At 37.6% G+C, this 14734-nt stretch overlaps 2 protein-coding genes across 3 annotated transcripts in view; both read left to right on the top strand.

The window, feature by feature from the left end:
* Nucleotides 1-1491, top strand: part of tpm4a (tropomyosin 4a) — a 33221-nt gene extending 31730 nt beyond the window's left edge. For both annotated transcript variants that reach the window (XM_007252611.4, XM_007252614.4), the window contains one exon: nucleotides 702-1491. In XM_007252611.4, coding sequence (XP_007252673.1) covers nucleotides 702-784 — 83 coding nt within the window. In that variant the 3' untranslated portion in view covers nucleotides 785-1491. The remainder of the gene's footprint in view (nucleotides 1-701) is intronic.
* A 2390-nt stretch (nucleotides 1492-3881) lies between these two features.
* Nucleotides 3882-14374, top strand: hsh2d (hematopoietic SH2 domain containing). The gene is made up of 6 exons (XM_007252606.4): nucleotides 3882-4004; nucleotides 6252-6399; nucleotides 8486-8575; nucleotides 8698-8863; nucleotides 10707-10958; nucleotides 12286-14374. Exons 2-6 carry the CDS (start codon nucleotides 6275-6277, stop codon nucleotides 12751-12753), a joined length of 1101 nt encoding a protein of 366 aa, XP_007252668.3. The 5' UTR covers nucleotides 3882-4004; nucleotides 6252-6274; the 3' UTR covers nucleotides 12754-14374.
* The last annotated feature ends 360 nt before the right edge of the window (nucleotides 14375-14734 follow it).

Here is a 14734-nt window from a genome sequence, read left to right as displayed (position 1 = left end):
TTTAGTGGAAAATCTCTACTAAAGGCATTGATGCCTTACTAGAGGAACTGCCACATAGAGTTTTATAGGTAAACTCAATTACTGATTGTTTTTTTTCTACTGTTATATGGAGTTTTTACATGTGGAGATGCACATTGTCTACATACATGGCTTTAAAATGTTTGCATAATCTCCTACGCCTTTATAAATAAATATATTTATATGGATTTAGACGTGTATGACACTCTTAATTACAGTCAGATTATAACCGGTTAGCTGCACACACACACTTTAAGTGTATCACACTGTACTGGATTAGCTTAGCTAATAGTTAACATTTGGATCAAGTGCAGTGTTTGCCTTTTGAAAGTCAACAAAGGTGAGATCACATTTACATCTGATTTTCCAGCATGTTTGCCCCCACCTCCTTAAGCTCTCTTTTAGTTCACAGCCTTCTCTCTGCATGCTGTGTCTGCAGTGTGTTCCCCACCACCCGTTTCTTGTGCAGTGAACATTTCCATATGGATTAGCAGTGCAGCTATGAATGCATGCAAATGGAGCTGTGTGGTTGTTTTGAATGGAAAAACGACTAATAACCACAGAGAGAGCGGAACTACATGAGTTACTGTGTTCATTTAATAAGCGCACTCACTAAACCTGTCCCAAACCTGAACCAATCCAGCTACTGCAGCTTCTAACTGCGTCTGTCTTTCTGTTTGCAGAAAAATTAGCAAGCGCCAAAGAAGAAAACCTCGGAATGCACCAAGTCCTGGACCAGACGCTCCAAGAGCTGAACAGCATATGAAGGGGGGATGGGCGAAGTTTCATCTTACAACATTCCATGAACATCCAGCGTAATTCCATATCTCCCGCTATTCAAACCTGTTTCCTCACAGAGGATTAATTTAATGTGTCCATAATATTTCATTTGTCACTTTACCCTCTTCTGTAACTCCCCCAGTGTTTGATGATCGGTGATGGTTGGCTGCTGAGGTGCTCACCAAGTGCCCTTTATTTTTACCAAAAGGCTTTTTTTTTTAAAGATGTGTTTACATTATATGTGAAACATCCAAATTTCCTGCATGCAGTTTATTTTTCACACTCGCTGAGTGAACGGTGTGGTCAGATAGTCTGCCATCTGCTGGTCAATCAATGGATTTTTTTTTGTTGAATGAAGGTTGCATTTGAAGAATTTTATTGTACTTTTTATTATTATAATTTGGGGGGGCTTTTTTTTATTAATTCCATTTTTAAACCTACAGCAAAAAACAAGACTGAGGGACCAAAAGTAGTAAACTTTTAATATGCCAAATAAAACTGCCAAACATATCATGTGTAAATCAAACACCTCTATGGGTGCAAAGCTCTAGAGAGACTGGAAGTCAGTGCATGATGCCATCCAATACTCCACATGTAATACGGACCAAATTGTAATAATGCTCTGCATTGCTCTGTGCCTTTCTTAAACAAGTCTCTTCTTCACTTTCCAAGTAATAAATTTGTACAAAAACATTTGCCCAGGCCTGCTTTATTTGGTTGTGTTTGTGTAGTGTTGTGCTGTACACACAGGGCCGTTTCAAGGCATTTGGGCACTGAGAAAATTTATGGAAAAACTCTGCTTCATAATTGCTCCAGTTTCATAGTTCATAATTTACCAGCTGCAGGAATCACAAACCTGGCTGACTGGCTACTTTCTGCAATTAGTGGAAGAGAAATTCTTTTCTGCGTTGACAATCACAGTATATAAAAGGGGCACTCACAGTTTTCGATTGCATTCAATTCATACCCCATCATTGTCTGGTGGTTCCAGGTCAGCTCCAGGCCCTAGCAAATTGATTGTTTTGCTTGACTTGTTGCAATAGGCCTGTATCTACACAGTATATACATGTGTCTATATTAGAACCTGAATGACATTAGAGATTGTCCAAAGAAAGTACAACGTATTAAACTATATAAAGCTGTGCTTTTGGTGTCCTTTGTATGACTACTAGTGGTGAATGACTGTTGTATGTGATGACTTTCCAAATAATCACAGCAGCAGCTGGAACAGTGAGTGTGTTGCTGCACAGCAAAGGCAGAATTGAAACCCTGACCACTAGGCTTCATACTTAACTGGAACAGGAACGCCATCGGACCCCAAACAACCTGGATTTGCTAAAGATAATGATGTTCCAGTGACTAATGATCCATATTTCTCTTTTGTGATCTCCCTGCAAACAAAAGGTATTGTGCCTGTCTTATAGACAGACTAGATTGTTGACTGTCCTGCTTCCCTCTCAAAGTCTTGTCAACTGGGCAAAATGGGCTTAGAGGCAAAAGTAAACAAGCTCTTACTAATAGGTTTACTACCCAAAAGTAGTCTTCAAGACTCCAAGAGCCTTTTATAGGGCAGCGGGGGAAACACTATTATACCCTCTTGTGGCAAGACCCATTGTCTATTCAGACCACACCTGTAATTACATACCTGATCTATAACTTGATCTATAACTATCATTCTTTCCTTGTTCATTTTCCTGAAGACTTTTTCATACCCAACAAAAAAAATACTATTAAACCAACACGTTTGCTTGTAAAGGAAATCCCTGTGTGGCTACCTTACATTTATTATTTTATTTTCCATATGCATTATTAAAAGTTTTAGTGGTAAGAAGGAAAATGCAACGAATTACAACACGTTGTGAAATTAATGGGCTAATTGTTTTAATCGATCAACATCCATGATTAAGTAAACATTACAGATAGAAGAAAATGAAGTATGTCTCCCAGACAATTATCACAGTTACACGATTTGTGATACACATGTTTATTTCCATTTTGTGTATTGGAATAACCCAACTAAACAGGTTAAAAAAAAAGCCAAAATGACTATAATTTCATGCGGAACTCCAAAAATGGGCTGGAAAAAATTATTGTCACCCTCAATGTAATATTTGGTTGCACATCCTTTGGAAAAAGATCTCTTAATATTTAAAGAGTGCCTTCTCCCCACAGCAATTTTAGGAGCTCTCCACAGGTATTGAATGGGATTCAGATCTGGACTCATTGCTGGCCACTTCAGAACTCTCCAGCTCTTTGTTTCCATCCATCTCTTCTATCCATCTCTTAGAAGTATATTTAGGGTCATTGTCCTGCTGGAAGACCTAAATGACCTAGGACGCAAATCCTTCCTGTAGCTTTCTGATATTGGGTCCTACATTGCGACCCAAAATCCTTGGGTAGTCTTTAGATTTAATGATGCCTTGCACACAGTTAAGGTACCCAGTGCCAGAGGTGGCAAAACAACCCCAAAACATATTTGAATGTCCTCCATATTTGACAGTAGCTACTGTGTCTGTGTTCTTTTCTTTGTAGGCCTCATTCCCATTTCGGTAAACAGTAGAATTACGTGCTTTACCAAAAAGCTCAAAGAGTTTTGCCTGAAGGTATGTGAATTTTTTTTTTTGGTGAAAAAATGTTTTTTTTGTGTTGTTCTACACACAAAGAAAATAATCAAATCAAATTTATTTGTGTAGCACAAAACACTGAACATATAATACAGAACCCACACTTACATTGCTTTTACTTTTATACTGTAAATAGTTTTGAAACAAGTACTTTTACTTGAGTATAAAACCGAAGTATCTATACTTCTGTCTAAATACTAGGGAATACTTTTCACACATGTATTTAGAAGAGGTAACAGTATTTAGAAGAGTTTTTTTTTGGAGGTATTTTGGAAAGGTCACGTTTTTTAGGCTTTTGAAAGACAGATATACCTTGTTATGAGCGTGTATACACCTGTACTAGCTGTGTATTAACTCATATAACACCTCACGTCACTGCAGGAAAAGATGTATTGTTGATAATAAGCTCACGTGGTGCTGCATTACGGAAGCAGTGCCACTCCCAACTTTTTACACAGGTCAGTCAGACCCTGCAGCTCCACACACACACACACACACACACTGCTGCTCCTTTCAGCCGCCCGGCCTCAGCTCACACTCAGCAACTCAGCATGGCCTAGACACTCAACCCCAGCAGCGCAGGTGAGTCTGTGTGAAGGAATTTTAAGCAATGGCTTTAAATGTATGGTGTGTGTGTGTGTGTAGAAACGGTTTTAAACAGAATTCAGCACTGAGAGCTGAGCTGCCTTCACTGTAAACAACTACAGTAATTTTTACATTAAACATTTCAATAGCTTCCTGTATTCAGAATTCACTGCATATTGCTGTGTTTTACAGCTTTAATCCATCTTTTACCTTTAAAAAGAGAAAAGAAACCGACTTTTACATGTTAAACAACTATATATTTTGATTAATTTACAGAATCTGCACATTATGTATGTAGTTTAAGTCAGTCAGTACATTTACAGCAGTTTTATTTCAGAGCAATTATTTTAGAATAAAATGATCTTAGTATCTAAGAAAGATAATACTCTAATTAAACATGTACTGTACACTTAGCTATAAACACATTGTTAATTCAGCATTTATTTGCAGAAAAAAAGGCAGATGGCTGAAATAACAAAACATAAGCAGAGATTTCAAACTTTTAAATAATGCAACAAAAAAAAAGTTTATTTTCATAAAGTTTTAAGAGTTCAGAAATCAATATTTGGTGGAGTAACCCTGATTTTTAATCACTGTTTTCTTAAAATGTTCTCCTCCACCAGTCTTACACACTGCCTTAGGAGTATGCAAAAATGCCACAAGTGGTGCAAAAATTCAAGCAGTTCAGCTTGAAGTTCAATTGATTGGATTGTAATCATCTATGTTCCTCTGATTATATTTCAGAGGTTTTCAATTTGGTAAAATCAAAGATACGTATCATTTTTGAGTAGTCTCTTTTTTTCCCAGAGCTGTATATGTATGGGTATGCATCATGTTGAATATTTTACAGTCACTACTGGGATTTGTTGGTAGTCCTTTTAAAATTATAGTTATTATGATTATGGTATATATTTACAGTCATAAATCATAAGTTTACTGTACTTTACTGGCAAATAAAATTATACGTAATTTGCTTTACATTTTACAGTATTTTACAGCATTATTATGTTGTGGAATTTTTAAAAATATGACATATGGGATATCCACTGATCTGTTCTGCTGCATTTCAGCATTGGACACAAGCAGAGCTCTTCAAATTGAGTTCAATGGTGTTTAATGTTTCATTGTAAAGATACTGTCTGAACTCCTCTTTAACCAGATCTCTTTACAGTGGTGATGAAAAGTGCTGTTCCAGGATCAGTTAAGGTTTACTGAATTCTACTAGACAGCAAATGAGTGGTGACCTTAGATCGTTTTTTTGTGCACTTTTAATGAGGTCCATTTACTTTGATATACAGTTTTGATTTCCCAGTGATGATTTGATTGATTCATTGATTGATTCTTACATACTCTAAAAAAGGAGAAATACTAGATGGTATTTGGTAGAGTTTATTAAAATCATTTATTTTACCGTATGCTTTTTGGCCACATTTCCTTTATGTAATTTAAGCTCTCAACACTTTATATACTTTCTGTAGCTTACTATTAATAAATCAGCCATGGTACAGAAAAGGTTTTTCTTTTATTTATTTTGTAACATTTTTAAGGGATGTTGGCTTGTTTGTAATATTGAAGTTTGCAAAAATAATCAAACAAAAATTGACACTGTTGGTGGTCTATTCTCAGTCCAGTAGAGACAAACACTGAGGTGTTTAAAACTCCAGCAGCACTGCTGTGCCAGATCCACCCGTACCAGCACAACACACTACTAACACACACCTTCAAGCCAGTGCAGTCACTGCAGTGTTGAAAATGACCCCCCCACACACAAATAATAGCTGCTCTGTGAAGGTCCTGACCAGTAAAGGACAGAGTGAAATGAGGTTAATAAAGTATGTAGAGAAACTAATATAATTATAGAATTACAAAATGCCCTATGCTCAGTGGAGCTGAATTAATGGATAATGAGTGTAGAAAAAAAACATTGAACAGTGTATGTGAGACTATTGATGCAAATATACAAATGTATTCAAATGAACCAAAAGAACCAGTATAACTTCCCCTTCTCTCCAAATGGATCCTCTTTTGTGTCATTTATAAACAATACATGAGGTCATGTACTGGGCCTGTAGCCTGAGCACATGCTGTTTATGCTGGGACATAATGAACAAACTGAATAAACTGAAACTTCCTGTTCCTCCTCCTGCTTCTGCTCATTACTGCAGGTCATCAGTCCACAGCCTAAACCTGGAATTTGTGACTCAGACTCAGAATTAAACGTACTTTCTGTCCTTCTATCATCAGGGTACGGGCTATCAGTGTGCGGGATGGCTGTAGCGGTGTCGCAGGCCGGCCGAGAGGCTGTCCTGGCCTGGTTCGCGGAGTATCAGAGGACCTGTGTGGTGCAGAACGGGATCGTTCCAGAGTGGTTCCATGGCATCATTTCCAGGAAGTAAGACTCAGAAATGCGGCTCACGTCAGACACAGAGATACAGATCACATCTGCTCTACATGATTTTACATACACGGCTGTTTCTGGCAGGCAGATGATTTTCACGTTTACTCCTCGGTGGGAGGTTTGTTTTCAGAAGAACAGTAGTACCCTATAGTGTTCATTATTTGAATATTTTACGGATGTGCCAGTCAAAACAACTGGACTTTCCCTGTGGCTGAAAGGAAAACTTTGAATTTTTCTGTGTAATCTGCCTCAACACTGTACACTTATATCAAATAACTTTTAAACCATTGAGAGATTAATTAATTACATTAGTGATCTAGATCTGTCAAGTGCTTGACGTACAGTACCAGTTGAAGTTTGGACACACCTTCTCATTTAGTTTATTTATTTTAACACATAAAGAATCATGTAGTAAATTAAAATTGTTAAACAAACCAAAATACTCTGTGAAGCATTTAGGTGCTCCTATCTTGAGTGATGTTTAACTGTTGTTGATGATGAGCTTATGTTGTGCGACAAAGATTACATCTGGTCTTCTTTTATTGGGGAGGTTCTGATGAGAGCCAGTTTCATCATAACGGTTTTGATGGTCTTTGTATCTGCACTTGAGGATACTTTCAAACTTCTTGAATTTTTTTTTTCGAATGGACTGACCTTTATTTCTAAAAGTCTTTTTTTTCTTTACTTAGTTGAGTAATTTTTGCCTTAATATGGATTAGAACATTAGAAATAGAGCTATTCACTGAATACCAACTCTACCTCTTCACAACTTTATAACTGATGCTCTCAAACACTTTAAGAGGACAAGAAATTCAAGTAATTAACTCTTGACAAGTTCAGCACAGCTGTTAAATGAAAGGTGCTCCAAATTCTCAGTGCTTTGAATTAAATGCCAGAGCCCTCAGAATCCGTGTATCATTCGTTCATTTGATATTCAATTGAGAATCAAAATCGGAAAATTAAAAAACCAATTCGTTTTTTCGTTTTTTCGTTTTTGAATATAATACCAAAAAACGAATAACGGCTTGTATTTTGTATTTTTATTTGGTTATCCAAACAAAAATTGGAAATTTAAAAAACGGACCAGGAGCCGAATTTGATTTTGATTTTGAACTTGACCCATTTGTGTGCCCCGGAAGTTACTGATTTGTTTATTCTTGGTGGGTTTCTGTTGCGCGGGAGTTCACTGCAGTGTTATCTACACAGTCTGTATTGCTGTAGGCAGCATGGCCGGACTGGAACCACATTCTGGCCTAATTAAAGATCTTTTTGAAGGTATTAACTAAATATGACATTTAGCTACGGAACGTTAGACAAACACCTGAAAGATCCTGCCGATTTTTTCTGTTGTCATATCGTCTTCTTTCACTGCAACGCGTTTAGTTCCTCTGAACAAGATAAAACTCTCCATCCTCAACTCCATCCAAAGCCTACAGCAATACAGACTGTGTAGATAACACTGCAGTGAACTCCCGCGCAACAGAAACCCACCAAGAATAAACAAATCAGTAACTTCCGGGGCACACAAATGGGTCAAGTTCAAAATCAAAATCAAATTCGGCTCCTGGTCCGTTTTTTAAATTTCCAATTTTTGTTTGGATAACCAAATAAAAATACAAAATACAAGCCGTTATTCGTTTTTTGGTATTATATTCAAAAACGAAAAAACGAAAAAACGAATTGGTTTTTTAATTTTCCGATTTTGATTCTCAATTGAATATCAAATGAACTAATGATACACGGATTCCTCAGAATTCCACCAATCAATTCTCATTATAAAATGCTAGGGATGAACAGAGTTGGGTATTTTGACAAAAGTTTGCACTTTTGGTCCTGTTTCACTAAACCTCAAGTCCAATCACACTGGATTTCTCTTGTTTATTACAGTATGGCAGTGTATTGTGATACTGTGTTCAATTAACCAGTATTTCAATAAGAATGAGGGTTGGGAATGTTGGTCATTGGTCATACGGTTGTGGCTGGTAGATTCACATCAACACTCTATCACTATCGTATCAGTTCATCTTTATACTACTTTGCCTTCGGAACACCTTTTCCATCTGATTTAAATGCTTTGCAGGGAGGCGGAGGACATGCTAATGATCAAGCCACCGGGCTACTTCCTGATCCGAGTCAGTGAGAGCAGGATAGGATACACCTTATCTTACAAGTGAGTCAGGGATGTACTTCATGTTTCAGTAATATGATAACCATTTATCTGACTGAATGCATGAGCAACTTTTTCCCTCTCAATGTGTGTGCATGTGTGTCTGTGTGTGTGTTCATATTCAGAGCTGAAGACCGCTGCAGACACTTCATGATAGACATGCTGCCAGGTAACCAGTATGTGATCGTAGGTGAGAAGATGCATCATCGTTCTCTCCATGACCTGGTGGCCTTTCACCGCAGGACCCCCATTCTGCCCTTTGTTGAGGTGCTCACTGTTGCCTGTGGTCAGGTAGGTCAGGTTTTCTGTCAGTCAGCTAACAGACATTCACTGTTATATTCACTATTATACAAAAAAAAAAACAAGCGTTTTTCTACCCTATAAAAAGGCTCTCAGAAGCTACTTTTGGATAGTGTACCTGGATAGCGTAAGCTTTAAGTAGCAAGATGGTCGTTCTGACAATTGCCCGCTATTAAGGTAAAAATGACTTTACTTATTGTTTTAAGTGCAGATAACTGAAACAATTAAGTACCGTGTTTTTTTGGCACTATAAGGCACACCGGATTATAAGGGCGCCATATCAATTAATGTATTTTTTCTATTTTAGCACGGTTAGCAGGTAATGCTAATGCTGCTCCAGAAGTGCTAGCCGGTATTAGCAGCAGGCTACAGGCCGATAATTCTCACCTCTGAACGGCGAAATAGCTAGTGCTTAGTGCAGTTTGCGGCTAATGCTATTACTGCTACAGCAGTGCTAGCCAGGGTTAGCAGCAGGCTACAGGCCGGTAATACTAACTTGTGAACGGCAAAAAAGCTAGCGCTTAGCATGGTTAGTGGCTAATGCTAATAATGCTGGAGAACTAAACTGAAAATCCTGTATAACGCTGTACTTCAGCGAAGTGGCTTCACTGTTCTTTAAAACCTGACTGGTAAAACAAATAAGTCATACATAAGGCACACCGGATTTGTTCACACTCACGATTTTAGGGAAAATTTTAGTATTTTAAGCGTGCCTTACAGTGCGAAAAATATGGTAGTAACAAAGACTGTGAGTGTAAGTATGCTCAGTAGCAGTATTCAGTCTCCCACTTCAGACAGGATTGGTCCCCCTATCATAGAAGTTAATGAAAGATATAGAGACCACATGTATCATTTCATGAGGTCTCATATTGTTAACTGATTTGTTTTTTATTTAAATATGGTGATCTTTATGGTGTGCCTTGTGTTTGAGCTGTGCAACCTTGATAAGTAAAACTCGCACCATACCCATTGGCTCCTCGCACAACTTATTGGCGTACACTGTGTTTCCCTCTGTCCATGACACTCACTGTCAGTGTGTAGTCCTTTCCCCTGGGTTACCCTCTCCTAGGTATACATGTACTGTAAATCTTATTTAAAGGTTGTAAGAGCTAGTTAACAAAGTTTCTGTTGCTCACAGTACCTTTATGTTGGCTAAAAGCCACAATGCAAATGAAAAGTATGCCATTGGATGAGCATAGGGTGTATATGTTAATGTTATAATGAACTAAAATTTAGTTTACTTGAAATTATTTAGTTGTTTGAAAGTGTATTTCTGAATATACTAGACAAGGTCACACTTGCATCTAAATTAAATAATTAGGTAGTCTACACTGCTTCTTTATGTTAAGTAAACTCAAGTGTAAGTAAACTATACTAAAAAAACATTGGATAATACAACATGTAAGACTCGTTCCATTTAGCAGAGGCTTTTATCCAAAACGAAAAAACTTTTTTTTACAGGGACTAAAGGAGACCAAGGGGAAATAGTGGGATAGAGGAGAAAAAGGAGGGTAAGCAGGAAATGAGGTTAGAGGTAGTTAGTTTGTTAGAGGTGTTTGTTAGAGGAGACTAAGTGCTTTTTGAAGAGCTCTGTCTTCAGGAGTTTTTTAAAGAAAGATAGCGAGAGATTCTCCTGACCTGGTAGTGGAAGGTAGTTTGTTCCACCATTGGGGAACTCTGTAGTTTTGCACATATGGTTTTAATCTTATGGGTCATCTGTATTGGTTTGCAAGGAATTTTCTGTTTTACATAATTCACTGGCACCTATTGTGTGCAGTATTTTTGGCCCTTGTTTTCCTATTTTGATTTTTGTCATGTATCAACTCATTCACAGGTCTCCAAAGATAGCACAGACTATGCCGAACTGATGTTCCCCAAAAGGCAGGTCTGTCCACCTGGGACTGATGTTCGGGCAAGCAGCCCCAGACCAGAGCCAAATATCACTGAAGACCCGCGTCCTCCCCTGCCTGCATGCCCTCCATTTCTTCAGCAGAACAGTGGAACAACCGTTTCCCCACCAGGCCATCCTACGAGACTTTATCCCTCTCTGGACAATGAGCTCGCTGCTCTTAATATACAGGATATGGTAAGCTTCATAGTTCAACAGTGCAGAAAATGCTCCCCTAACAAATGTATTTTATTTTTGCTTTTTTCATACTTACATTTTTCAGACTTTATTATTATGTTAACAAACTTTATAATTAGACAAAAGTAAACTTGAGCAACCTAGCTCTGTGTAAAAAAGTACTTGTAAGTATGTAAAAACAAAGTTTTGGAAAAGGTTACAAAGTAATTTCCAAGGCTTTGGAACTTCAGGGGACCAGAGTGAAACAGTCGTAAACCTACCAAAAAGTAACCAGCTTACCAAAATGACTCCAAAAGAGCATGAACTCATCCAAAAGGTCCCAAAAAACCCAGAACAACATCTAAAAAAACTGCAGGTTTTAAAGAACACTTCAACTTCTACTCAAGTCACTTTTTTTGCACTTGAGCACTATTACACAAGGCTGGGTCTCTAGTACTTCATACATGTCTGGTTACAAATAAAATCATCATGATATTTGTCATCTTAGTGTACTGCTTTTTATTAGCTTTATTATATTTCGTTTGGAATCAAGGGTATTATTATATAGGGAGTGTGATCTAATTTGCTTATTTGCAGTTACAGCATCTGATTTTCTGGAAAGGCTTTAGCCTTACATTAGATGTTAGAACATGATGAAAATAAGGAAGATTAAATTGCATTTAGACATTGAAGAACATTAATGAGGTCAGGTACTGATGTTTAATAAAGGACCAGCAATCCAGAGAATGACTTAGGCCTTAGGCTTATTCAAATGTTCTTCAGAGCATAGCACTCTATTGTGTGCTATTCACTACTTAGAGGAGGTGTCTGAATACCTTTGGACATATAATGTATTTTACATAATAAATACAGCTCTGAAAAAAATAAGAGAACACTTCAGTTTCTGAATCAGTTTCTCTGAGGTATATGTTTGATTAAAATAAACATTGTTGTTTTATTCTATAAACTACAGACAACATTTCTCTGAAATTCTAAATAAAAAGTCCAGTTAAATCAATATTTGGTGGAATAACCCTGGTTCTTAATCACAGTTTTTAAGCATCTTGTCATGTTCTCCTCCATCAGTCCTACACACTGCTTTTGAATAACTTTATGCCACTCCTAGTGCAAAGATTCAAGCAGGTAAGCTTAGTTTGATGACTTATGATCATCCGTCATCCTCTTGATTATATATTGATTTTAATTTGGTAAAATCAAAGAAACTCATCATTTTAAAGTGGTTTCTTATTTTGTCCAGAGCTGTAAATAATGATGGAACTTTAACTTTTACCAGGTATGTGTGTTTTGAAGTGGATTTTTGATGTAGCACTTCTTCTGTATGTTTCAGGTCCCTCCTCCGAGGCCTGTTCCAAGGACCAAGCATCTGGACACACCACCACTACCACCACCCCAAAGACCCCCAAGAAGCACCTCACCACACAGTGCTTCACACACTTCTGCAGCAGAGAAAAAGAAAGGCTTACCAGCGGCATACATAGAAAGACCATTACCTTCACCTCAGCCTGAAGACAAAGACAACAGCCAGAAGAGCCAAGCGGAGGCAAAGTCTGCCCGAATAAACCTGGCACAGTACAAGAAGATCTTCCAGAAGAAGAAGAACCATTTAGAGGAGCACACATACATTGAAATCAATGCACATCAAATTGGAAAGGAGCCTGCCTTCACAGAGCCCAACCCACAAGAGCTTGGTGTAAACAACAGTGACCCTAAAGACAAGGATGAACCTTCTATGGAAACGTCTGGAGCTTTACCAATAGAATACCTCAACCCACCTCCATTTGCCCCTGGGTACTAACTGAAATAAGTATGCTAACGCTATTTTCTTGAAAGAAGTTGGTAGTAAGTTTGCATTGGCAGTGAAATGCTCATACACTAATTATTTGCTTATTTATTAGATTATTATTCTGTATTTATTCTGTATACAGTACTGGTCTACTGGACAAGCATTTACACTCATTGACAAAAAATAATTTGCTGCAAAACTCAACATGCAGTTATATCTTAGTATATATGATAACAGATATGCAAGTCTTGCTACAAGAGGGAGTAAAAGTGCTCCTCCCACTAAACAGTGAAAAAGCTCTCCCGATCTACTTTTGAGTAACCACTTAAAAATTGAGTTTCTTTAATTTTACCAAATTGAATACAACTGCTTGAATTTTTGCATTAAGTGGCATAAAGTTATCCAAAAGCAGTATGTAACACTGGTGGAGGAGAACATAACAAGATGCTTGAAAACTGTGATTAAAAACCAGGGTTGTTCCCCCAACATATTGATTTCTGATTTCTAAAAAAACAGAGCTTTATATTTTCCTCTTACTTACAGACTTTGACAGGGGGCACATCTTTGGACTAAGATCAGAATGCAGGACGATTAGTTTTACAAATTGTCTGCCATCTAGGCCATCCATCAGCTAGCCAGCATCATGTTTATTTGCAGGACTGGAACCGTATCTTTTTAAGAGATGTGAGTGTGAAGGCCTTGTGGTGAGTGACAACAAGTAAAAAGGATTGCAACACTTCCTTGGCTTGCCCAATCATAAGATGTATTGCAAATCTCGCATTTATGGGTCCAGCTGGGATGTCAGCTTTGGGAACCTATGAGTGTGCAGGATCTACGGGCCCAGCTGCAACATCTGGGGTCAAATGTGCCACAGGATGCCAAAGGGACCTGTATGCCTCAATAATCAACCGTATCTCACTTTGTATACAGACTAGAGGTGGCCCAACAGGGTACTAAAGATTTCTTTCAATTGTACTTAATTGCTCAGGTTTTGAAAAATGTTAATTGTTAATTACTGCTTGTTCCCAAAAAATGGCCTGTTTACTTTAAAAAATGCATAATTTTGTCCTATAACATTTAGCCGGTTAAGTATATGATTAAGCAATCTATCTTATCTTTTGTCATACCAAGGCTCGGGATGAATGTTAGACAATAAGCATACAGTTGGTTCATTTAGTTGATGTGCTGGAGTGCAGCACCCTCTGTTGTTTATGAGGCTGCATAGCAGAAGACTGCTATGACCATTTACTTTATGTTTATATGGGTTTATCCCAATGGTATATAGTTTTACAGGTAGACACTATCAATGACCATTTAATGTAGGTTTATTTGGGTTTAGTGTCATATTATATAGAGTTCATTATAGGTACAGCTTACAACCTGCTGACTTCCTGATGTTTATTTGGATTTATCCTAATGTTTTATAGAATTTTGCTTTGCTCTGCACATAGACTGATTTTATTTAGTTATAAAACAATGTTCATGTATTTCTAGTTCGTAAATAATCCAGTCAACAACTGACAACTGGTGTTAATCGTGTTTACTGTAATAAACTGTTTCATTCTCTGTTTTCTTTTGCTGTAAACATTGAGTAAAGTATTCATTAAAAGTGGTATCCACCAACATTTAAACACACAGTGCCAAACAGACACCCATCAACTACTCTTAATTAACAGTGCAGATAAGCAAAAGTTCTGTGTTACATCAGATCATGTGGTGCCCTTTCTGCTGGGAGCCATGGCCTTACTGCAGCTGTCAGGTGACTACAGTTAAACCATACACCTTCCCTGAAAGTGATACTGCTGTCAAAGCATTACATGTTGGGTGGGGTAGTACCTGAGAATGACTCAAGTGGAAAAAAAGCTAAAAGTCTACTGTATGTCCAGATGTTTGTGGACACACATTCTTCTTTTAGTTGGAAAACAATAGAATGGCTACAAGGTGAAGATTTTCCAATTGAAGAAGCTATTATTACAAATGGTCTAAACTAGTC

The sequence above is a fragment of the Astyanax mexicanus genome, chromosome 16 (genome assembly GCF_023375975.1).
Source record: "Astyanax mexicanus isolate ESR-SI-001 chromosome 16, AstMex3_surface, whole genome shotgun sequence".
NCBI lineage: Eukaryota > Metazoa > Chordata > Actinopteri > Characiformes > Acestrorhamphidae > Astyanax > Astyanax mexicanus.
The sequence above is the reverse complement of the archived record's forward strand: the minus strand, read 5'-3'. Positions and strand labels throughout refer to the sequence as shown.

Bases quoted from the DNA above. Each gene is read 5' to 3' on its own strand.
- hsh2d (XM_007252606.4), top strand. From the start codon at position 6,275: ATGGCTGTAGCGGTGTCGCAGGCCGGCCGAGAGGCTGTCCTGGCCTGG. The intron at 6,400-8,485 runs GTAAGACTCAGA...AATGCTTTGCAG, and splicing joins CATGGCATCATTTCCAGGAA to GGAGGCGGAGGACATGCTAA. The intron at 8,864-10,706 runs GTAGGTCAGGTT...ACTCATTCACAG, and splicing joins TCACTGTTGCCTGTGGTCAG to GTCTCCAAAGATAGCACAGA.